The sequence below is a fragment of the Bos grunniens genome, chromosome 22 (genome assembly GCF_055505025.1).
Source record: "Bos grunniens cultivar Pamir isolate PY7600 chromosome 22, Bosgru_T2T1.0, whole genome shotgun sequence".
Classification (NCBI taxonomy): domain Eukaryota; kingdom Metazoa; phylum Chordata; class Mammalia; order Artiodactyla; family Bovidae; genus Bos; species Bos grunniens.
The window spans coordinates 37,929,257-37,955,672 of NC_141186.1; the positions used below are offsets into that span (position 1 = coordinate 37,929,257).

The window sequence follows — 26,416 nt, forward strand, 5'->3', positions numbered from 1 at the left end:
GTTTCTGATGTGTGTCACTCTACCCCAATACCCAGGAGAGAACCTACCACTTAGCAGGTTAATTCTATCACCACTTGCTAAGCAACCGCCTGCCAGTCAGGACTGTGCCTTCACTCCACCGAGCTATACCCTCGGACTCTAACCCCATTAAGAAGCACAGAGAACGTGCCTGTCAAATGTCTGAGGGATAAAGCAAATGAACGAAGGCAAAACAGCCAGAGGAGTCTCAAGGCAGGAATCACTGCTGGACAAGATATCCTGAGGCCTGCCCACTCTGACAGGAATTGGGACGACTAGGCTGGCAAAGAGGAGCCCTGCCTGTTACCAAGAGCCCTAAGCAGTTACATGGATGTCCTTGATCAGGTATGAATTGTCCCAAGTCCAAATCCTATAACTGAAGATTTAAAAATTGGCCTAGAATGAGATTACAGAGAATGATGGCTTTCATATTTCATACTATCATTAGTATGGAAAAAAATTAGTAAAATTATTAGTAAAATCTGTACAATGAATATGTATTAACTTCAATAATACTCCCCTCCTCCATTAAAATGTATCTGCAGGTACAGTTTCCAAAGAGAATAAGGTGATTTATATGGAGAACTGCTTCAAATTTAAATGGAAATTTCCAAGCATTGAAAAGGCAATTTTAAAATTCCCTCATCAGACAGAAAACCCCATGACTACCACTAAGCATACACAAAATCTTAAAAGTAGCAGCCTCAGTTATCTCTGACCCATTTCCCAACCTAGGAGGGCTTTATTCTGGTGGCTGTAACTCACCTTTCTTGCCTACCTTTCTTGCAGAAAGAACTCTGCAAAGCATTCCAAGAAGAGACAGCAACTACGGGCTTCCAGGAAAGAAGCAAGCACGGTTTTATACAACAGAACAAAGTCAAACCCCACACCGGGCTTCTCTCCACAAGTCCAAAAAGAGACGACTAACAGCAGAAATAAGCAATGTCAGTGTCCACTTCTCATTTTCACTCACATTCATGAAAGCTGGGAGCTGGGGTTCACTTGCTACGCTCACGCTGTTGTCCTGAGCACTCTGAGGTTTCTTCTCATGCCTACAGACTGCCTGCAAATGAAAACCTGGCATTTTGCTTCCTGCTGCTCTCCTGAGAGTCCTGGCTAACCACTTGATTTGAGGCATGCTCCCAACACTGCGCTTTCATGATTGATAAAATTAACAACACTAGCAAGTAATGCTTATTGAACAGTTACTCTGCCAGATAACATACAAAAGGCTGAAACGCTATTACATCATTTCATCTTCCCAGTCACTATAAAGTGCTGCTACGATTCCCATTTCACAGGTAGGTCAACTGAGGCTGAGCAAAGCTATGAAAGTTTTTCTCAAGTGACTCCTCTAATGGAGCTGAGATTTGAACCCAGGTTGGTTTAACTCTCGACTGGAGTTCTCAGTATAGCCTCTACTTAAAGCTACCATTTGCAAGTTTACCACATGGAATCCTATTTTCTCCATAACACCTTCTAATAACAGCACACAGAAGCAGGGCTACAAGACAGACATTTTGGGAAGCTAATTTAAAGCAGTGATTATCAAATATCAAAATACACAGCGATCTTCAAAAAGTCCACAAGGAAACGTGAAAAAGAAAGAAAATGCAATGAGTTTTTCCTAAACCTAAATTTTCTTCAAATTTAAAGAACTGTCCTTTATTCCAGAACAACAGCCCTCACGCTTTTATGATGGTAAGAATTATATATATTAAAATGTTTAATTTTATATATTCTAAAATGCTAGCAACCCTTTGTTTGAGCCCCAATATATTTTAGAAACTTTCTGGTTTGATATATAAAAGCCTGGGACCACTGGTTAAAAGCATTCCTTTTTTCTAATTGCATTACTGGAATTCAGGACTATAGAAGACATCAGTATCACCTGGGATGGGAATATTTTGTATGTTTAAGATTACGACTCTAACTGATAATGAACTATTACTTTCTCCCTGCCATAAATTTATATATAAGAGAAAAAGTATTTCATGTTAGCAGGGTCTTTATTACAAAGAGGAACAAGAACATTTAATCTAGTTTTGTTATGAATGCCTGAAATGCAAAAATCATTCTTCAGCTCATTTATATGATCCCTGCTGTACACGATGAATATAAATGTAATCCTCTGCCTTCCTCTCAAAAGTACAGTAACTCCAACTGTTAGGTCTACTAACGGGCTTCTTTTTCTTCTTAGAACTTCAATCAAAAATATTTTAATAATCAGATGGGTACATTTATTAGAAATACCATCATAAACTGTGAATATCAATGTGACTAAAAGCAATCTTGCACTGAAATGCTAAACAGTAAAATTTCACTTCTCCTTTTTTTAAAGGATTTTTAAAAAATGGTACAAATCCCAGATGATTGTGTATGCTATCTGCTGCAACTTTAGCTTTTACCTAATCTTTTTTTAAATCCAATTATTTCTAATGCAAACTGTGCATACTTTCCCTCCCCCTCAAAGAAAAGATTTTTAAAAAGAACTGCTAAACACAACATAGAGAGTGCTGTAAAACACACCAAAGCAAGGGCTCTTGATAGCTTTACTTACCAAAAAAAAAAAAAAAGGTCTCCCCCTTTGAGATAAAAGTCAGTATTTCTAGCCAAAGATAAGGAAAACAAAGGTCACAGCAGCCTGTGCTGTGGATGCACATCCTGGAATGGGCTCAGCACAGCAACCCTTTGCGATTCCATGGGCTGTAGCTTACCAGGCTCCTCTGTCCATGGAATTTTTCAGGCAAGAGTACTGGAGTGGGTTGCCATTTCCTTCTCCAGGGGATCTTTCCAACAACACAGCAGAGGGTTAAGCAGGTGAGCTTTGGAGTTAGACATATGTGAGTCCCAAGGTCTCTTGCATGTTTTGGGGTCTTGGTGAAGTATTTCACTTCCCTGGGCCTCAGTTTCCTCATCTGTGAAATGGGGATAATGGTAATACCTGCATCACTGAACAGATGTGAAAAATACATAAGGTAAAACCTGTACTGGCACTGAGTAAAAGTTCTCACTGAACTTGAATTGCCATCATACATGTCGGAACATTGTCAGATGTGGATAGGAGGAAGCAACATGCTGTTATAAGGGAAACATCTGACCACATAACAAATAGGTCATACTCAATAATGAGGCATAAATTTCCTATGCTTCCCTCCTGAGATCAGAGTTCACAAGAACTAATCAAAACTTTAAAAGGAGTACATTCAGCTTGGAGGCTGCATCCTATATAGGAAACATGCATGGTTTCCTTTACTGTGAAGTCTTCTGGGTTGAGGAACTCAACATGGACTGTGTCAGGTGTGACACTTCTCAGCAAGCACAAAATCAAAGCTGTGAGATGGAAGGATGTGGGATGCCCTCCTCATTAATCAAAATGTAGATGTGTTTCCTGGTGAATCTGCCTTATGAGCCAAGTTCCAAGGCTTCTCACGGGGCTTCAGCTGCCCAAAGTCAACTCAAGGGCAGAAATTGTCAAGAATCTGTGCCAGGTCCCTTTTTGAAAATCCCATGAAAGTTCCAGATCCCTTCTCCCAAGGATGTATATACAATCCAGGAGCTTAACAGAAGCCAGGCCCCATCCTCACACCCAAAGCTCTGCAAAGCTGAGACAGTACCAGCTCTGTTGACGTCCTATATTTGCACTGCCCAGACACAGGTCTATGCCTAGAACAGTGGCAGCGAGTGACGAAAGTGACACAAATAGGAGCCTTCTCACACAAAACCTTACACCTTCACATGTATCTCTCTTTCTGCCTCAACGTATTTCTTCAGTGTTGAAATAACTTTTGGGTGAATAGTGTTTTTGCTTTTTTTTTTTTTACTACTTTTAAGATTTTCCCCCTCAAAACAGAATGTTCAAGGAGTAATGGAATCACATTCTGCAGAAAAGGTTTCCCTTCATTAACCAAGAAACCCATTAGAACAAGGATGGCAAACTTTTTCTGTAAAGAGCCAGATGGTTAATTTTGGCCTTGGTGGGCTATATGGCCTCAGTCACACCTCCTCAACTCCACAGGGCACTGCATAGAGAAAAAAGCTGCACAGAAAAAAATTAAGTGCATGAACGGCTGTGGCTATGTTCCAGTGAAACTTTACTCATGGACTCTGACATCTGAATTTCACATATTTTCCCACAAATCAGGAACTAAACATCTCCTTTTTACAGTTTTTGTGTCAACCACTCAACAATATAAAAAGCATTCTCAGAGGCTTCCCTTGTGGCTCAGTAATAAAGAATTCACGTGCCAGCGCAGGAGACACAGGTTCCCTGATCCAGGAAGATCCCACATGCCACGGAGCACCTAAGCCTGTGTGCCACATTTATTGAGCCTGCACTCTAGAGCCTGGGAGCTGCAGCTACTGACACCTGCATGCCTTAGAGCCCATGCTCCACAGCAGGAGATACCATCCTACCGAGTAGCCCACATTACCGTAACTAGAGTAGCCTCCACTCGACACAACTAGAGAAAAGCCTGCACAGCAACGAAGACCCAGCAGAGCAAAAATAAATATAAGTAACAAAACTTCTTTAAAAAGAAAAAAAAAAAAAAAGCATTCTTAGCTAGGCCGCGATCTGCAGTGACGTAGCTAAGGAGCCATGCTCAGGTCAGGGGAAAGACTGCTTCTTTAGGAGTGTCTCTAGGTCTACTCAGGCCCTCTCACTCCTGGGTTAGTGCAGACTTCATAGGTAGAGAGTTACAAGCACGAACTGTGAGCAAGGACACTGCCTCCTGGAGCCACAGTGCTCATTCACGGAGCGTCAAGTGTGGGCGTTCCAACACCACCATCCGCCCTCCTTGAATGTGTGTGAGTGCAATTTGGAGGCAGTGAACCCAGATCACACTGATTCCTGTCTGAGGCTTACTTTGGGTCTTTACTTAAGGTGTCAGCAGACTGCAAGCCCTGCTGCCTGCAGAACCCTTACAGGCTCATGGAAGCGTGCTTTGCCTCAAAAGAAGACACGGAGTGCAGGAAGGCTCCATTTTGCCAGGAGACAAGCTGAAGTCCATGCAAGCATTAAAAAGAAAACCAAAAGAAATATGGTGTCTGAGACATGTTGCAGTGTGGGGAGTGTGGCAGAGATGAAACAAGATTGGGCAGGGACTCATGAGCTGTGGGAAAGACATCAGGAGGCTCATTAAAATACTATCTTTACTTCTGTGTATTTGAAATTGTGCATCAGAAAAGTTGGGGCGGGGCAGGGGGTGGACATTAAGAGAAATCCTAGAGAAAAACAGAGATGCTCTTTATTTCAGAGAGGCTTTATGTCCATAATACAGTTATTTTAATAGCCCTTCCCACCAATACCTGTTTGTTTTCAGTTAGCTGACTATGAACAATTTTTACCCCCAGGAAAGAAAAGGTGGTACGTTGACTCAATCTGTTGTTGATTAAGGCTACCTACCTTCCTAGTTTCTCTTTTTCCTTTGGTACCTAGCTCCCTGCAGGTGTCAACCAACCCCTCTTCCATCTTGACCTAGGCTCAATTAGGTCCCTGTTATTTTGACAGGGAGGTCACCTGTCATCAACTGTGGATATCACTCGAGGTCACCCTCCTACTCACTCGCCTAAATATCAGTGATAAAAAAGGTGGTGTCTTGCCTGCACTCTTTCTGGAAAAGTGCTAAACTCAGGTCAGAGACACAGGAAATGCTCAGCAACAGTCCCTGGCCAGAAAGCACATCCCCCCACAGAATAGGTACCTGTTTTTAAGTCACAACACAATGGAAAGTTGGTCACTTGAACTCTTCAATCTTCCTAGTAGCCCAGTTCATTTATTTTGGGGGCAAATCTTCACTGAACACAAGCAATGTGCAAGAGCTAAATATTTCTTGGTCAATAACAACCCTGTCCTCTAGCAGCGTGCACTCTAATAAAAGAGCCATCACATAACACACATCTTCATATGGTGATAGGAAGAGAGTTTAGACAAAGGAAAAATATGGGGCACTTTGATAGTGCACAAGAGGAGGGCTTAAGAAAAGTTAGGAATGACTTTCCAAAGAAAACATCCTATTTTCACTGTCGACTCCTACAATGTTTTATTTGTGATTTGCTGTCAAGTGAAGGCATGTCATGTTTTTACACTTAAGGACTTAGGTACCAAGCTTAGGTACCAATATGAAAACCTTAATCAGTTACTCATACCAATTAATTCCATCTAAACATAATTAATGTTATTTATACAATTTCAAAAATCATATTTAAGAAAAAGATAATTTTCTGCGTTTAGTCTTTTGAAAGTTAAAAATGTATTATCCATCTTTTCCCAGTAAAACCAACTGTGCCATAAAATTACATATTACAGAACAAAACAAGCAAGGCAATAAAAATTTGATGATATAAATGAAAAACAGGCTGATCTCTGAAAGATAAGGGATATTTTATCCTAACATTTATCTAACTGTGCTAAAAGGAAAACAGGGGGATGATATAGTTGCTAAACCACAGATCATCTCAGTTCCACCTAAGTCAAAGGTTCCAATCTCTCCCACAGCATTAACTCTTGGGCAGTCTTATCATGAAGGAATTAGACAAAATAAAGTACAAGCGCAAAAAGAGAGGAAAAGAAAAAAAAAAAGAGATTCTAACTTAGAAATTTTGAAGGTAACGATAAGCGAACAATCCTTGAGAACCCAGGAAAAGCTGGGGACACCTGCCCTCATAAGTGGACATAACATACTATTTTGCATACAATTTCAGGACAACCATAATCCCCTGAAGCCAATTCAAGCCCCAGGTTAAAAATTTCTGACCTAGATAAATACCAAATTAGGAGATCAGGCCTAAGATTATCAGCAGTTGAAAGGGTTGAAAAGAAGTAATGCGTATAGAGTCATTTTCCATTATCTAATTTAATTTCAACCCTTACAACCTCCATGGGAAGTAGGTATTATCATCTCCTTTGACAAAGAGGAATTTAGATTCTGAAAGGTAAAATGCAACGTTTACCAACTTCAAACCTAGGTTTCTAACTCTTAGGTGCACAATCATAAACTGGAGAATTCAAAAAGTCTGGTCAATATTCCTAAATATCTTCCAAGACAAGGAGTTTCTGACTTAGTGCTTCATTCATAGTATCAATTTACCTACATATTTCTTCTCAATTTAACTTTGTTGACAAGAAGAATTAGTAAGAATTTAACTCCAAAACACTTTTTCCTTGGTTGGAGATAATCTCAATCAAAGACAAAGGATAAGTGTCTGATAATTTTAAAATGTATTTTCATGCTTAAACAGCCTGACATGAACTATTTGTTAGAAAAACAAAGGCCCACTGTCTAAAGTGCTGGACATCCTTATACTTATCCCAGAAAATCCAAAGTCACATATGAATCAAGAACTGACTGAATTAGAAATTTCAGTCTCTACTTAAAACTGGGAGGCAGAAATTCAGCCATCCTGGCTGCTTTAGCATCTTCTGAATAGTTAGAGAAGCTTAGGGGAAAAAATGGTATCGCTAACAGCCACTAATAATTTGATAGGTCAGAAGCACAGAAAACCAAATTTATGATCCCTTTGTGCCTCAAGACAGGAATTAAGAGGTCCTAGATCTCTTTTGGTAAAATACACCAATGACTATGCCCAAAGGGAAAATAATAAATACAGCAAAAAGTGGGTCCAGACAACTACATTAGGTTGGGTCTCTATCCAGACCAAGTAGTGCAATGAAATACAAACATACTTATTCAACCTCTATAGGGGAATTACCAATAATTAGCACCCTGTTTTCACACAGATTTAGAAACTCTTTATGGGAAATATATCCACACCCAGAGAAGAAAAACTAAGAACAGGAGCAGGTCAGGTCCTCTAAAGCTCTACTCCAACTGCTTCCAAGGAGAGTTACCACCTAGTGATTTAAAATTTTTTAAGCCCAGGCAGGCTGCCAATTCAACACTAAAACCGGACTAACAACTGATTTTTCCTATTGCAACATCGCCAGCAAGTCCTGTGCTTTCTCTCTCTTTCCTTTGCTCTCAAACAGCAATTCTCCTTTGCAAAATCAACTAATTTGCTCTCTAATCTGTTACAATTGGAAGCTCTCAGAAAGTTGCCACTGGTATTACTCTTCCTCCTAGTGCCAAGAGCCAACAAAAAGCTAGTTCAAAAAAACCAAAACTGTGAACATGAAAACAAGACAGGTACTAAAAACAAGAAGTGTGGAGACAGAGTAACAATGGGCCAACTCTGGACTTTAAAATGTTTCACTTGCCAAAGCTGTACCTATTCTTGGGCCCTTGACAATAACAATGCCAAAATAAATGGCCACACTGAGAAATAAAGTTCTGCTGGGAATATAAACTCAATATTTTGGATACCAAACCTCACTCAAGTCCTTGTCCATACTACTATTGAAGGAACAGCTTGAACTCAGTCTAGAGATGACTGGACTCCTTTAGACCTTTCTGACCACCATGTGCCCAGGACCGACACAGGCCTTAGAGACAGCAAAGGGGACTATTTAAAGAAAAAGAAAACCTGAAGTAAAAGTCTGACAGTTCCTAGATATCTTTCATTTAGAGATACACGTTTAGTTAGTTATTTCCTTCTACCAGTTTTTATTAAAAACTGACCAATAATTAGACTCTGATTTCACTACCTAAGCGCACCAAAAGCTTTTTTCACCAGATAAAATTCTGTGACCCCTCCACCCCCGCTGATTTTGACACTTTCATAAAAATACAAAAAAGAAAAAAAATCCGATCAACAGCTCCTTGGTTGTGATGATCCTTTTGATGAACCTTTGTAACATAAATCCTATGGAAATAGGCTGTACAGGTAAAGTGCTGTCTTTTTTAAAATTCATTTTTATTGCTGGCAGACAATTACAGGTGGCAAGGTGTCCTTTCCAGACCCCCTAAGCCGTTCGTGGAGACGCTTTTGGAAGCTGAATTCCTCCCTCCACTCCTCGCGTTTCTCCATAAGGGGTCAGACCTGAAGAGATTTGGGTTAAACTCACTACTGGTCCCAGAGTGCATCACTGAGCAATGCGCTTAAACTGCACCCAGCCAGGCCTCCACTGAAGGGCTCCCGATGCTCCCGGATATACGAAGCCCCCGGAAACCGGATTTTCCAAACGCTCCATCCTCCCCTTCTTTATCAGACAGCATCCTCGCGTGGGAGGAGCGGAGTGGTTCAGGTGGGCTCAAGCTACCGCCCTGGCCAGCCGGCCAGGATACTTTCCCTGGACTTGTACAAACTCCATCAGAGGGCTGGACTCACCTTCGCGACAGAGCCCCATGACTTCGCGGTTTTTCCCAAACTCCTTGAAACTTTCGTCCAATTCCGTCCCTAGGAGATACACACAGGAGGAGGGGAGAGGCAGGTCAGTTGCGGAGAGTGTGACGCACGCTCACGCACGCACGGAGTAGGTGCGGGCACCTCCGCGTTCCCCAACCCGGCCGATAGCATCTCTGACCCCCGAGGGGGCGGGCCACGGGACGGGGGAGAGGAGACGGGTCTGAGGATGGGGGAATGGGGGCTGCGCGGGGAAGAGGAGGGCGTGGACACTCACCGTCCTTCCCAGGAAGTTTGGAAGCTTCGACCCACAGATTCCACGACTGTCCCAGCATCGCTTCGGGACTCGGCAGGGGCCGGCGTTCCCCGACGGTCGCCATTGCGGCGGCGGCCGAGGTGGAGGCGGCGCCAGGGCCACCGTCCTCCGGCCGTAGGCGCCGCGGCGGCGGCGGCTGCCGCTGGGGCTGCGGAGGCTGCTGCTGCTGCTGCCGGGCGGCCGCGGCCGCTGCTCCGCCCGCCGCCGCCGCCGCTCGGCGCGGCTCCCCCCTGACGTCATCCGCGGCCCGCTCCGACATTCTTTCCGCTCCTACAATGTAACAAAAAAAGGGGGAAAAGAGTCGCGCGGGGGCTGCTTTTAAGGAGGCGCCGGGGAGTTCCGGCGGCGTGCGCGGCCCGCGGGCCGGGTGGGGCGCGCTGACAGCGCCCCCGGCCGCCCAGACCCCCAGCTCTCCTCCTCCAACCACCCCCATCCCCCGCCTTGGGCGCAAAGTCCGCGGCGCGGGCTCGCTTTCGCTTTCGACTCCAGTGCCCCTCGGGGGAGGGGACGAGAGCCGGCGGGCCGCCACCGCGGCGTAGGGTCCCCAGCCAGCCTCCGCCGCGGAGACCCGGCGCGGAGGCCGGCGCCCAGAGCTGCCCCCACCTCAGCCCCGCGCCTCGCCGCGGCGGCCCACGGCGGGGAGGCCCGAGACGCACCCCCGGCCCCCAGGCTGCCCACCCTGAGGCCGCTCGCATCCCTGGGCCGGGCCCGGCGGCCCCGCTCCTTCCTTCCGTCCGCGCGTCCGTCCGAGCGGCGGCGCCCGGCCGGCTCCCTTAAGCGGAGGCGCCTCCCGCCGCCTCCTCCCCCTTGCCGGTCCCTCCCTCTCAGCTCGCTCGGGCGAAGTTTGCACGTCAAGCCCCCGGAGTGGAGCCAGGGCGAAGTCGGAAACGCAGCCACCTATGGAGGAACCAGCCGGCCGGCCGGCCCCGGGGCACCAGCGGGCGGCGTAGCTGTCGGGCCTTCCCGCCCGGGTCCGATCCGGACAGCAGGGGCGGGTTCAAGGAGCTCTTCGCTCTCAGCTCGCGAGCGGCCGCGCGGCTGTCAAAAGCATGAATGGGAAGCCGCCGCTGAGCGGACGCCTAGCGCGGAGGAAACCACTGGCAGGCGAGAAAATGCAGCCCAGGTGCTGTCCCAGGTGTCGGCCCGAAGCCCACCACGGGAGATCAGCGCGTGCTCCCGGGTTACTTGAGCTCCTTCAGCAAAGAGGAGACCATGAAACCAGTGTAAGATGCAGTGGAGGAGAGAGAGACCGAGGCGAATCCGTTTACATGTTTTAGAGACACGACTCCAAATTTCTGTATTTCCCTTTCCAATGCTCCTGGAAGTGATTCATTCACTACCACCCCCATCCCCTCCTCACCACCCCACCACCCCCAAGTCTAATTAGTTTTAATTCAAGCTGTTGGTCTCTCCCTCCCTCTTTATAATTTCTTTGCCTGGGCAGGGCGAGAAGCTAGGGCTTAGGTGAATGTACAGCATTCCTAGAAAATACTGTTTTCTGTTAGATATTGTTCACTCAAGCACTGGCCCACAAAACTTAGCACCCTTCCGCAATACACACATTGCGCGTAAAGCTTTTGCTCAAGTGATGGGTAAAGATGGTAAAATAAACGGCTATTTAATGAACTAAAGCACCTGAAGTACTTGAAACAGTAGCAGACCACATCAAGCGCTTTTAATTAAGTGTTCTTAGCATTACTGTTCCTTCAAACTGATGTGAAAAATCTGCAGCCTGAGACAGAAACAATGATTTTAATCAGCATGTTTCACATAGCAGTAATATCCGCACTCCTGAGGCACGCGTGTCATAGCTGCTTAGAGAGGCTTTCTTTAGATGGGGAAAAAGCAGGCTTATTCATTTTTTAAAATTATTGTTCATGTTTTTTTTTTCTTAATCTGGATCATCTGATGTTACAGAGGTGGCCAACTTATCTGTAAAAGAAACAAAGTTCAACCCTCAGAAATATAAAGATATTTAAAGAAGATTAAAAAATAATGAAACGTTATTGCATCCTAAACTTAACCCAGGGCTCCTGCGGAAAGTGCTTATTTTAGGTTCAAAATTTAAGGGCTTTAGTGGAAAAAAAATTTTAAATTACATATGTATGTGAATTTATTTTTTAAATGTTTAGAAATAAGTCTAAATTTTTTCCTGGATGACATGCAAACAAAAGTTCCCAAAAGTGAAGTTATGGATGCTTCCTGTCCTTATCTAAGAAGCAGAGGAAAAAAAAAAAAAAGAATAACCAAAAATAGTAGAAATGATTGGTAGTATAAAAAATCATTTCTAAAGTTTTAATTTCCAACAGAAGAAGATCAGTGAGAAAAAATGCGTAGGTAAAACATAATTTCCTTAGTAGTTCACTACCTAACTTGTAACAAAGGCCCTCAATCTTCATGTCACCAATGTAGACCTTCAGTTTTTCATTCATCCAAATGACTGAAAAATCTGTAGAATTACAGAAATACATTTAAAAAACACCTAACTTAATGATTTTATGCGACTAAAGCACACAATTTATGGATTATTTTGTATTTTGCAATATTCTACATTTAAGAAAAACAAAAATTTGAATTTTATGGCATTTGGAGATGCCATTAAAAAGAAAAGCTTGGGGCCACCCAGGTATGTAGGTTCCAAAGAGAGTTTGCCTATTGAGTTCAGCCCTTCTGATCTCTGAGAGTACAGGATGAAAATAAAAATAAGGGGAAGAGTGAAGGACAGCCCTGCTTCAAGATACTGCTCGCTTTCCCCCTTTTTACATGTGAAAATACTTCAAGATTCACTAATATGACTTCAAGGTAATGAGGGTCAATATGGCAATTTGTAATACTTCAACTTCCTTCTTTATTCCAGTTTCATACCTCCCCCTCTTTTTGACTGGTTCAATAAAGAAAACACAACAGGGCTTAAAATAAAAAAATACTAAATATCCTCTTAGCATTATGATAGTTATTAAGAGAAATGGTTACTAATAGCAGCTATCAATTATTGGGTACCTACTAGGTGCCAAGCATTGTTGGAGGTTTGCATTATCTCTATTAATATTCACAACTGTGTAAGGCAGGAGTTGTATTACTGTTTACAGATGAGGAAAATGAGGGAGGGCTCTGGAGCCAGTCCCTATGAATTTTTTCTGAGTTCATATAGTGGCTCTTCACTTACAAACTATGTAATGTAAGCCAGTCGCCTAACTTACTTGGACCATCAGTTTCCTAACCTGTAAAACAGAGATAAAGCCAGGTTCCTTCTGAGCACTGCATGAAAAGATACATGGAAAGCACAAAAAAAGACAAAACAAATACTATAAACAGGTATCTTATATCACATTGAGCAATTCAGATAAATTCTTATCTGAGAACTGCATTACCAAGTTGAAGATGTGAGCACCAAGAGAATGACAGGCAATTTCTAGCCATCTCTCTTTCCCTGCAGCCAGTGCCTTTTACCAGATCCTCTTCACCCATGAAAAGTCCTAACTCCTTCTAGAACACGCAGTTTCTGATATCCAGAGTTGGTTTGGGTTTCCCAATAGTTTGAATGAGTAACCAACAAAAGCCAAAAGTGCTAGCTGAGAAAAGTACAGTGTTCTGAAACTCAAATTTAGGCAACATTTAACAAGTGTTCTTATATCAAAGACACTCCCTATAACCAAGATTACAACAGAAATTCAAAAACTTGGTTTGATAATAAGGATGACCTGATGACTTCTTACCTAAACACCCCTCTTCTGCACCCAAAAAAATATGTAAAACCATAAGCAGTACAATTTACATTCATTTATTATTATTTCCATATAACAGTGTTCCTTGTATGCTATCAATCAGTTCTACCAGTATACTTCTGATGCTCTTTCAGTTCTGAAGATCTTCAGTATCTGTCTGCACAGATAAATGATAGGTTTTATAAGGTTTGAGTAATGAAGATTCAACTCATCAAACAGGTTCTGCTTACCTACCACGTATCAGGTGCTCTGTTAGGCACCGGGTTGAACACAACACAGTAATTTCTCTGAGGACATGAGAAGTAGGAGAAGTTTTTTTAATTCATCAAAATGCTCTTATGGAAAAAGCTGTCACCACCAATTAGACTGTATGTGGCTTAAGAACTAGGCCGTCAGAAGTGAAATGCTGCCAAGTTTTGAGCATTTCATCCCTTCCAGGGATGTATTTAAAAGGTGGCCTTACTTCACCATCCAAATTTAGGGACGTTCCCAGTAGGTGCCAAGGGTAACAAGGTCTCTCTTTACAAAAACGATTCTCTGCACAGCAGATTCACTTGTAAAATGCTTTGTTCAAAGGCCAAAGGCATCACTAAATGCAAAACGAAACAACAGAACAATCTTTAAATCCAGTTTAACGTAAAATGGCTGAAACTGTCTACAACTTTTCTAAGATGCAAGACCCCACATGACCAATCTTTTTGTTTGAAAAGAACCACTAGTCCCAATACAACATTTTAATAAACCTGAAAACTAGCAACTACAGTATATTTATGTGTGCAAATTACAGGGTTGATAACAGAGATTCTCCATCATCAACCCCAAAGGACTGCAATCATTTGAGTAACAAGAAACTCGGAACTACTGAATTAGGAATGTGTTGCCATGGGTTTCTTTCCTCCTAAAATTGGCTGTGCCTTTGTTTACAGCCTTTCTCCCTTCTCTGACCACCTTTCTTTCCTTTTTTCTTCTCCAGACAGAGCCAGGGCTCTCTTCTGCATAAGGGGTATGTCCAGGCCAGGCCTCTCCTTAACTGTGCTCCCTCTAATGAAATACCTTCTGGCCTGTTATGGATACATGAGTATTCCAGTAGGGGGAGAACAGTGGAAAAAATTGAATTCATCAGCTCAGTGGCTGGAACTGCTGAAAATCAAGTGCAAAATTAGGAATAATAAAGACAGTTGAAAAAGTGGAGACTTAAAGATGAAGGTAATTATCTTTTTAAAGACGTAACCTTGGCTTCTCCAGTGGTCTAGTGATTAGAAATCTGCCTCTCAACGCAGGTGACACTGGTTGCATCCCTGGTCTGTGAAGATCCCACATGCTGCAGAATACCTAAGCCTACGCCCCACAATTACAGAACCCATGCTCTCGAGCCACAACTGCTGAAGCCCATGTGCCCTACAGCCCAGGCTCCACAACAAGGGAGTAGCCCCAGCTCGTCACAACTAGAGAAAGCCTGCCCGCAGCAACAAAACTCAGCACAGCCAAAAATAACCAACTCAAAATTATATATAAAAGACTTAACCTGTATGTGTAGTCATTCTATAGACTATGTCATTTGCCCAAAAGTGCAAAGCTTTAAATTTTTGGTCTGTTTTCTTAATCATACGAGTGTAGCTCGTACAAGTTCTCCCAAAGAATCATCCATCAATAATAGTAAACTGCTTTGAAAGAGAGAAAATTTAACAATACACATAGAGAAGGTATTAACACATAACTTTAAACTGAATAACACCCAAATGTTTCTAGGAATTTGATACTAGCCTGTAATTTTAAATGATTCACAAATTTCATTTAAAATCTTTATTTAGAGCCTTAAGGTTAAAGAGTTCTTTTAAAAATAGAGGAAAAGGATTAAGTTATAGAAATGGAATGGAAAAACTGGACTAATGTTTAGCTATAAAAAGAGGCTGACTGTATAGTCATAGTCCTAGCACACTGCCTCAGATGCAATAAAATGCAAAGAGTAAACCCACTGTTAAAAATAATTCCCCATGTCACCTTTGTACCAATCAGCTGTCACTGAAGACGGTCAACTATCACCATCTTTTGGGCCCAGCAGTTAAGAGGATGTGTTCTACAGCCAATACGCCCAAGCTGAATCCCAGCTCTACCACTTATTTACTGTATAACCCTGGGGAAAGTTGAACTTCTCTTGGCCTGTTTCCTCATTTATAAAATGATGTAAAACAAGAGCATCTACTTTATGAGGAGTATTAAGAAAGTTATCAGTACAAAAGTACCCTACCCTACAGGCTTCCCAGATGGCACAGAGGTAAAGAATCTGCCTGCCAATGCTAAAGACGTGAGTTGGATCCTGAAGAAGGAAATGGCAACCCACTCCAGTATTCTTGCCTAGAAAATTCCAAGGACAGAGGAACCTGGCGGCTGCAATCCATAGGGTCGCAAAGAGTCAGACACGACTGAGCACACATACACCACACCCTACTCTACAGCTATTATTGCTAGCACCTCGTCTGTCACATAGAAAGCCCCAATTCCACTCTAGCCATGCTATGCTGCCATCATTCTTGCAGGGTAAAGCATGGCGTCAGTTATGTCAGTCTTTGCTTCAACACTTTCAGGGGCTCAGCACCAATTCCTCAACTCATAACCACTCCTTTCATAGCACTTCAGGTCCTTCACAGTTGGCCCCAGGCCCAGCTCTGCCACATCTACAGTGTTCCCTCTTGCAGGTACCCTACAGTCTGGCCAAAATGACCAAATCATAGTATTGAGTATGCTCCCCCTCCACATCCCAGCTCTCAAGTCTTTGTTCACATGGATCACACCATCTATAAAACTACTCTCCTTTGGCTAAAATCCTACAGTCACATCCCCCCTTCACGTTCTGTTTCCTTAACAAAATCTTTCCTGATCTCTCACACTAAGCTCACAGGATCTCATACACCTCTAAATCTAAACTGGACCTCCTGGACCGAGGTTAAGGGTAGTATATGTCCTGAAATCATGGTGGCAATGAAATATATGTTTAGTCTCCCATGGATTAACAGTTTGCATTCCCAACGTAAGAGTGTCATTTGGAACATGGAAACCACCTCCTCACAAACTGTAAGATGTATGGTGGCCAGGTCCCCAAGCTGGTCAGCAAAATGCCTTAGGGCTGAACTCTAGGACTAACTGAAAGTGTAATAGCACAAGCAGGAAGGAATAACACAGCTCTTTTCTCCCTTTCTCTGCAGCAAAGTTCCAGCCCTAAGCAAAGACATAGATCCAGCAAACACAACTCCCCTAACTGCCACACCCTTCGTGTACATGGATTCAGGAACCCATCTGGGTTCCCCAAAGACAGACTGTTCCACAAAGGTCCTTTGTGGAACCTTTCCACCTCTAACATAAAACCTTCTTTTCCTTGGTAGAGAGAGAGAGCATGCAGATTTAACTACATTTCACTAACATGTGAATGAATGGCTGCAAATGAATACAGGTCCCTATCTTCAATCCCCAACCCACACAAATATTTTCTTATACAAAGGGAGAGACCTGAACCCAAATGACTCTCTAGATTTCATGGTCCCTAAACCCTTTTTCCCAGAAAGACACAATTACTTCATTCTCATGGCAACTTTGATTTTAAATGGCACCATCTATGACTTAAGGCAAAGTTTCAACCTTTTATTTTAACCAGTTTTATGCTTCTGACCAGCATAATATCTGCAGGACACATAGACCTTGATCCTGCTCTCCACTTTCTATTGCATCCTCCTCTCCACCCAACTGCTCAAAGTGAAGGAACCTCAGGAGCAGAAAAGGTAAACCAGAACAAAACCACCACTGGTGAGACTCGACTTTGCCGCTTTCCAGAGCTTCTTGTCTTCACTCCAGAGAACAGGTATTTTCACAGAACATTTTTCCCCATCGGTTTCTGGGGAAAGGGGCAGCGCAGCTGCAGTCACAAGTGGATGGTTAGAAGGCTGCAATCCAACTTACTAAGTATTTCTTACAAAACAAGGCCAAATAGATAAACTGGACTTCATTGAAATCATGAAACTTTTGTGCTTCAAAGGACACCTTGAAGGAACTGAAACGAACCCAGAGAATGGAGAAAATTTTTGTAAATCCTTTACCTGATAAGGGACTTGTATGTAGAATGTATAAAGAACTCTTACATCTAAAACTAAAAAGGACAAATAATCCAATTTTCACAATTCAAAAAGTTCTCAATAGACATTTCTCCACACAAGATAATACAAATGACCAATAAGCACGTGAAAAGATGCTCAACATCTTTTGTCGTAAGATAAATACAAACGAAAGTTACAATGAGATATCACACCACACCCTCTAGGATAGCCACTAAGGAAATAAAAACAAACAAAACAGCAAATGACAAGTGTTGGTGAGGATGTGGAGGAATCAGCGTAGATTGTGGATGGGAAAGTAAAACGGTGCAGCCCCTGTGGAAAACAGTTTGACAGTCCTTTAAAAGGTTAAACGAAGGATTACAATATGATCCAGCAATTCCACTTCTAGATGTTCACTCAAAGAACTGAAAGCAGGGACTCAAAGAGATACCTGTACACCAAGGTTCATAAGGGCATTTTTCACAAAGCCAAAAGGTGGAAGCAACCAGGTGTCCACCAACTGCGGAATGCCTAAATACATGCGGTATAGCCACACAATAGAGTAGTATTCACCCATTAAAAGGAATGAGATACTGATAAATGCTGCAATACAGATAAACCTCAAAAACACGCAAAGTAAAAGAAGCCAGACACAAAAAGTCACATATTGCATGATTTCATTCATGTGAAATATCCAAAACAGGTAAATCCACAGAAACAAAGCAGATGAGCGGCTTCCAGGATCTGGTTAGAGAGAAGAGAGAAGGATGGAAAGTGACTGCTTTATGGAAACAATGTCTCCTTTGGGACTGATGAAATAATTTTAGACCTATATAGAGGTGCTGTCTGTGCAACACTGTCAATGTATTAAAAATGATTCAAATGGTAAATCTGCAGCATTTAAATTACATCTCAATAAAGCTATTTTTTAAAGCCAACCTTAAAATTTGGAAAATTTCACACAAAATTTCAGGTTGACTTCTCTTGAAAAATCTCTATGATCTCATACCATTGACCACAAGGTCCTCATAACAAGATGGAGTTGAACAAGTTGGAGCTGAGGCTGGTCTTGGAGCCCGTTTCTGCCACTGACAATCCATTGACCTGTTACCAAAATGAAATAGGACACATTTTGTCTGTGCCTCAGTTAACTTCTCTGCAAAAGGAGGATCAAACCATATCTACATCATCAGGTTGTTACAAGGAGTTAGCAAATTAATATGGTTAGAAGAATGCCTGGCAAATAGTAAGAGCTCATCGTGTTGGTCACTTTTACATTTTATGACACTGCATTTTCTTTGTAATAAGAGGTAAATGGCATTTGCTTTTCATTTTTTTTGTTGTTGTCTTTACAAATGGAGGTCTAGCATGTAATACAGCAATCCAAAAGAAAGTAGAAGAAAGACAGCCAAGATATAAATATTGTTAAGGGATATACAAAATACTATGCATAATATGTGCCACTTTTGTGAAAATAAATATAACAACAACAAATCTATGTATAGAAAACAGTAGATAACTCTAGACTTACAGGTAGTAGAGAGGGAAGGAATGTAATTAAAGGGGCTTTTTATTGGGGTTTATATAATGTTTACATTTTTCCCAGCTTTACTGAAATATAATTGACACAAAGGATTATGTATGTTTAAGGTGTACAATGTGAAGATTTGAGATACTTGAGAAAGATCCACAGATATGGATACATAGAGCTTCACTGAGGGTGCCAGTGGTAAAGAATTCACCTGCCTGCCAAAGTAGGAGACACAGAAACGCAGGTTCTATCCCTGGGTTGGGAAGATCCCTTGGAGGAGGAGGTAGCCCCCGACTCCAGTGTCCTTGCCTGGGAAATGACGTGGGCAGAGGAGCCTGGCGGGCTACAGTCTAGGGGGCCACAAAGAGTTGGACACAACAGTGACTAAGCATGCACACATATATCTCCAAACAATTACCACAATCAAGGTTAGCTGACATATCAGTCGCCTCACATAGTTACCTAATATTTTTTAATAGCAAACATTCATAATCAGGAACTATAATAAGAATGCTTTTTTTAAAGATTAGGAAATTCTAAATTAATTTTGTTTAAGACTTCCATGAGAGTATCATAAAATTCCATGAGGTGAGCAGAAATATCCTAGACTGATAAAGCCAGGCACTGCTTGCTTTACTTTGCAACCCAGAGGCTGCAATTCCCAAAGCACCAACCTTGCTTCAGTTTCTTTCTTAAGAACTTGTGGAGCGGACCCTGCTGGGTTTTACAGCTGCCAACAGAAGAGAATCTAAACTGCTGGCCTGGCAGTCAACAACTTTCACTATCTGACTCAACATCCTTTTTTTTTTTCTTCTAGCTTTATCATCTGTCACACCCCCTTACAAAGACTCCACTCTAGCTAGACAAGATGTAAAACACATATCCTTCAAATACTTTTCCACATGCCATCCTTTTTTTAAAAAAATTGAGGTAATATTCACATAACATAAAATTCACCATTTTAACCATTTTAAATGTACAACTTAGTGACACTGAGTGCACTCACAATGTGATGCAATCATACTCACAGCCTTGTCTAGAACATGTCATCACCCTGAAAGGAAACCCTGTACCCATTAAGTGGTCACTCCCCCTCTCCCATCCCTCCCCCAGCCCCTAGAAACCGCATGTTTTCTTTCTCAATAGATATGCCTATTTTGGATATTTCACAATGTTGAAACAATGCGGTATGTGACCTCTTGTGTCTGACTTCTTTCAGTTAGCATACGGTTCAAGGTTCACCCAGGTTGGAGCACATATCTGTAACTTCTACTTTACGGCTGAATAAAATTTCACTGTGTGTGGATATATCATCATTTACTGATCCATTCATCAGTTGACGGACGTTCGGGTTCTTTCCACCTTTTTACTTCTGTGACTAGTTGCACGCCATTATTTTTTCCCTTTGTTCAGCTTCATGCGATAATCAAAATCAAGCTTTCATGTGAGGTTCAAATCCACTCTAACCTTTCCCAAGCTAGCCTTGTCCCGAAGTCCTCACCTTTCTCTTACTTCCTTTATCACTTCTATACCCAAAGCAGCAAGTGTCAGCACATGGCAGAATCCCACAGACTTATTTAGGCTGACTCAAATTCTTTTCTTACATTGCTGACTTTGAAAACAATCAAAAAAATTCATTAAGGTTAGGTTTTCCATTTTCTTAACATTTTGATGGGTCTGGGTTATTTCAGTAACCACAGTTTTAACTGCTCTCACTGTTTTTACCCTTGCTCTGTATACCCTAACTGAATACATAGAGTGGCCAGAGTGGTTTTATTAAAATAGAAGGCAGATCACTGTATTTACTTATTATATTTGCTACCTGTTATCTGTTCCAGTGGCACAATGGCAGGGGCTTGTGTTCCTTTTATTTACTAATTAATACTCAGTGCCCAGAAGAGCACTGCATGTAAGCAGGCACTCCATTAATACTTGCTGAATGGATTTTGGGGCCTACAGTCAGCTGGTACTGAAAAGGTAAGCCCTTTGCGACTGGTCATGAATCTAATAGTTTCTCATAGTTTTACCTGGTACATTTCATTCCTCCACACATCTGACCCCTGCAGACCCGAGTCCGATACTTCTTTAACCCCTTGTCATTGGCTTCCTGGTGCCCTATTGTATGTACCACTCTGATGGCAGAAAGCAAGAAGGAGCTAAAGAGCCTTTTAATGAGGGTCAAAGAGGAGAGTGAAAAAGCTTGAAACTCAACATTACAAATAAGGTCATGGCATCTAGTCCCATCACCTCATGGCAAACAGAAGGGGAAAAAGTGGAAGTAGTGAGATTTTATTTTCTTGGGCTCCAAAACCACTGCAGACAGTGACTGCGGCCAAAAACTAAAACACACTTGCTCCTTGGAAGAAAAGCTATGACAAACCTAGACTGAATTAAAAAGCAGAGACATTACTTTGCCAACACAGTTCAGTATAGAGAGTTGGGCCATAAAGAAGGTTGAGCACCAAAGAATTAATGCTTTTCAATTGTGGTGCTAGAGAAGACTCTTGAGAGTCCCTTGGACTGCAAGAAGATCAAACAAGTCAACCCTAAAGGAAATCAACCCTGAATATTCATTGGAAGAGCTGATGCTGAAGCTAAAGCTCCAATACTTTGGCCACCAAATGCAAAGAGTTGATTCATTAGAAAAGACCCTGATGCTGAGAAAGACTGAAGGCAAAAGGAGAAGAGCACGGCAGAGAATGAGATGGTTGGATGGCATCACCAACTCAATGGACACGAATTTGAGAAAACTCCGGGAGATAGTGGAGGACAGAGGAGCCTGGCGTGCTGCAGTCCATGGGGTTGCAAAGAGTCAGACATGACTTAGCAACTGAACAGTAACAATCCTATTGTATTTTATTCTTCATCAGAATAGTAGTCTGTGAAAATCACCTCCTATTGCTCTCTTTTCCTCCTCAGGGACAATCCTGCACACAGTAGAAGCTCAATAAACAATTATGGACTAACGAGCTCCTTTAGCATTTCTGTCAGATATGTTTTCTCTCTACTTTCTCCTCTCACCTCCTCATATCCCACCCCTGCCAGCTGCTGATCACCATCTAGGAAAGTCCTGCTTCTCTCTTCTCTGGCACTTTCCAGACATTCCACAGAGAATAACATCCTTGGTGATGACTGTGATGATCACTGAAAGATACCTCTGCACTACTGGCCTTTCAGCTTTGGGCCGGAAAAATTTTAAGGGCCTGTTTTGAAGGTTGAGACTGCATAGCTATCCAGTCTTATGTTCTTCTAAACACCTTAACAGAACTACCACATCCTTCTAGAAGCTCCCGTTTCTGCTTCGCCATGGTCAAGATACATGTTCATGTTGTCCACAATGGTTCTATCTTTGCTACAGATGCCTATAACCTGATGGAAGCACTGCAATTTGTCATCTAAATATGTAAGCTGATCAGTTTCAGATGCTGAAACTCCTTTGGTCTTTCCTGTTTGGATTCTTTTCAGGTTTATTCTTCAATGACTCATCTTAAACTGCATCTTAACTTGGAAGCCCCCTCATTTCTTTTAAGAGTAGATGGGAGCATAGATCTTTTATTATTTTTTTTTTAATAATAAAAATTCCTCCGGCAATTTTTCTCCTTTTTCACATTATTTGAAACTTACCACCTTCCTCCCCAGATAGTTGGAGGAAAATCACAATCGTGTAGTGAGAAACTCAATCAACGGTGGCTGCTATCTCTGTGAAGATCTGGGACTGCTCACGAGCAGAGAGCTTTCTGGCAGGCTGGGCAAAGGCCCTGGGCCCAGGAAGTGCGCCTGAAGTCCTCCTGCCTATTTTACAATTTCCTTAAACTCTCCCCTGCCCTGGGCAGCTGGGTCTACATTGCTTGTAGAGAGAAGAAAACAGGAGTTTGGCAAAGTGAAACAGGACAAAATACAAGAGCACATCTTTAGACAGCTTCACAGGAAAAGGTGGCTATAGATGGGGGTGGGGGGGGGGTGGATTTCCTATCTCCAAAGTATTCCAAAAATTTCACTGAATTTGGGGGAGGGAGGGTTATTTTGAAGATTTTAATCTGACAAACATCTAAAAATACTGTACTCTAAAATTCACTATCATTTCACATTAATATGATCATATTTGGGGTTATGCTTAAAATTGAAGATCTTACTCAGATACCTTAAATTTTAAAAATTACCATCCTTTGGTAGAACTAAAACTCTTATAATCAGACGCACTGCAGTATTCAGCCCTGCTATGGTGAGTTTCAGTGAACTCCGGGAGTTGGTGATGGACAGGGAGGCCTGGCGTGCTGCAATTCATGGGGTCACAGAGTCTGACACGGCTGAGCGACTGATCTGATCTGATGGTGAAAGAGCAAGTTACCTTTTCTTTGGAGGGCTGGCCAAAAATCTTGATCAATTTACTAGTGGATCTTCATCTGCTGTGATTGTAGCAGCTCTTTCTTCTTAATTTTGTTCAGACCTACAAAAAAAAAAAAAAAAAGAAAACAGGCAAAGCGATGAAACAAAGGATAAAATGAATCAGAAATCTAGTCTCATTAGCTGCCAGTGTCCCCAAATTATGATATGTGCTTTAAAATGTCAAAGTGTTAAAATGCGAGGCACTGTACCAGTTTTACAACAAACTCAATTCAATTTTTTTTACAAAGAATTTAATTGGCTATATTTACACAATAAACTAAGAACAAATGACTACTCAATATGTACATAGAGTCAGCCTCCTGGGGCTTAAAATCATTGTGTGTAATTTGCCACTAATGAGTTTTCACTTAATTTTTAAAATGGCTATTCAGGAAGCCTGCTCCTATGAAACCTGTCAGAATCACAGATTTAAACACACACACACACAACACACTGAGTGAGAATATTATTTGGAGAGCTCTCTCTGTCCTTTATCATTCAGCAGTTTATAAAAGCAATTTATAATAGTACAGACAGGAAACAAAAGCTCAGTTAAACCATCTTTCTAAAAAGCACACACACACACAAACCCACTCCCTTATCTATGTATTTTTGTACTTGCATACATGCACATTTAAAGTAGAATGTGGGTACTATTCAAATTAATTTGGGAGCGCGGGGGGGGGGGGGGGGGTGGACATTGAGGTACAGAATCAAGGGACCGGAGATTAACAAGCCAGAGTTAGAAATTAAGCTGGTGTCAAGACTGACAGGCAGCAGGAGAGAAGGAACAGCAAATATGGGCAACGACACAACTACGGCACAGATGCTGCTCAAGTATAAAGCACAAGGCAGGCTGCTTTCATATGAAAAATTCACTAGCAAATACACTTCTCTTCCTATAATCCTCACTGGCTATTCATCAAGGTCGGGAGGCAGGAATACTGCTTTCCTCAACTCATATTTATTATCATACATTCGAAGATGGCAAGCCAAATATTTCTAAGGTTTGAGGTGCTAATAAAGCTTCTGCAAAACTCAGTGGCTGAAATTCTATGCCATGTTTGAACATTTATTCGTAATTACCTTTATTGGCTTTTAAGTTGCTCCTGGATCATATCCCTCCCCTCTCCCTTTTTAAACTGTTTGTTTTATTCACTCACAGAATATTATTCAGCAATGTAATCATTCCTACAATCTTTATAAGCCAGCTGTTTCTCAGATTTCTAATTGCATCCCAGTCTCATACCTTTTAAAAATTTTTCTCTGATTTCTATTTTAGTGTTTCTTTTCTGCCTTATTTCCAATAAAAGCCACTATCCTGTTTAACATGTGTGTCCTGAGCCAAAATTCATTTCTTTGCATCCTAAACAGCTATGCCAAATTTTACAGCTATGCCAAATCACTCCAAGGGAACCTACAAATTCCCAGGACAGAAGCAGCCACTAGCCACCTCCCCAATGGTTATTCCTTCAAGGTGGGCTGGAGACGCAGACAGAGTAACAGTGGCATCGTATGTGCTTGACCTTACTTCTCCAGGTCAAGCTAGCTTTCAATTTTCCATCAGGATACTTCATCTATATCTCCAAGTATTCAAGGAAGTCATCAGATCTTGAGTGCTGTAAAATCTCCCCCAAGATAGTGTTTGCCTTTAAAAGAATTCACCATTTACTAGCCTGAATACTGTAAAAATGCTTTAAGAGAAACCCTATTCTTGGAGAAAAAATGGTAGTGGCAGCTACTAAAAATAAGCATTTAAAAATAGTAACTTTTCTCAGAATAGGGGTCAGAAATCTTTCTTCAATAGGAAAAAAGAAAAAAAAAAAACTATCACATTTGTATATGTTCTTTCACTTTATCTTCACAATAACACTGTGTTCAAAAGAGCTGTTATTATGATCTCCATTTTACTACTGAGGAAACAAATGGAGAGGTCATAATTTGCTCAAGATTACCCAGTAAATAAATGGTTTGAAACTGGAACCAGAACGGAGGCCTTTGGTGCTATTTAGTTCCCTTTTCAGTACACCAAACTGTCTAAACAGCCGCTTTATTTTGTTTTGCAAAGAGAAAGAGAGATAATTTAAAAGGAAGACTGGAGAATATTTTCGAACAATAGAAACATAAAACTTGATAGCTTTTACTCATTCACCACCTATTACATAACAAGCATTCAATAAATATAATTTTTAAAGATTTTCTAAAAGTGACAGCCCATTACAGGTGGGAGAGGACATGAAACAAGAAGACAAGACATAATTTGAATGTTCTCCAAAGTCCTGAGAGGCATATATTTACTTTCTTTTTCTTTTGGTTGGAGGGTGGGGATGGAGATTGTAGACGATGCCTTTTGTCTAGAGTGGCTGTTGAGCCCATGGTGATTCTGTAAGCACCATATTTCCCAATGCCAAGTCATGTTCGTACTATGGGACTCCAAACTCCTCTTGTTTTGGCCAAAGTTGGACACATGATCCAAACTAAGACATTCAATTCGTTCTCCTGAGAACTAGAAACTGGGATGAACAGGGTCTATTCTGGTTTATGCTGCAAGCTCCCCCATGTGCTCTCAGTGTTTAGGAAAAGACCAGTGAGTAGACTGATGTGTGAAGATGCTGCTCAGAGTAAACCAGCCCCAGGAGGCCCTGGAACCCCCGAGGACAAAAAAGGAACTGGTTTCCGCCCAAGGGGTTCCAGGGTTTTCTTGTCCCATATATAGTCTCCCAGAGGATCCAAGCACATCCTCTGTAGCGTTCTAAGAATCCCCTGGACCTGCAGGGTAAATGGCCCCCTAACCTGAGCTTAAATTTTTGGAATTGATTTCTGATAACTGCAACAAAAATAATCTTGCAGAAAAGACAGTAATATGTTTGTACTACGAAATAAATAAATAGGCAGATATCCAGCAGAATTTTATATAAAAGAGGATCCTGTGGAATGCCCAAGGGTTCAGAAAAGTCTTCTCATTAACTTTAAACAGCAAAAAGCCCACACTGTTACATGGGCAGCATCTTATCAGTTTTAAAGAAAAGAACTCATTTTCTAGGAATAACATTTCTATGTCCTTTTAAGACTCTGAGAGCCTTGTTGCAATTTAAGGCATAATCTGGATCAC

The 26,416-nt window shown here is 41.8% G+C and overlaps 1 protein-coding gene across 14 annotated transcripts in view; it reads right to left on the bottom strand.

Moving 5' to 3' along the window:
* ATXN7 (ataxin 7) overlaps positions 1-26,416 on the bottom strand; it is a 131,502-nt gene that overhangs the window by 79,023 nt on the left and 26,063 nt on the right. For 4 of the 14 annotated variants that reach the window (XM_086367036.1, XM_086367038.1, XM_086367037.1 and 1 more), the window contains 3 exons: positions 23,267-23,365; positions 9,539-9,847; positions 9,247-9,315 (listed from right to left, as the gene is read on the bottom strand). In XM_086367036.1, the coding sequence (XP_086223162.1) occupies positions 9,247-9,315; positions 9,539-9,836 (367 nt within the window). In that variant the 5' untranslated portion in view covers positions 9,837-9,847; positions 23,267-23,365. Of the gene's footprint in view, positions 1-9,246; positions 9,316-9,538; positions 9,848-10,180; positions 10,565-23,266; positions 23,366-26,416 lie in introns of those variants that run through there. The other 10 variants (XM_086367042.1, XM_086367035.1, XM_086367045.1 and 7 more) reach the window with 9 other exon arrangements.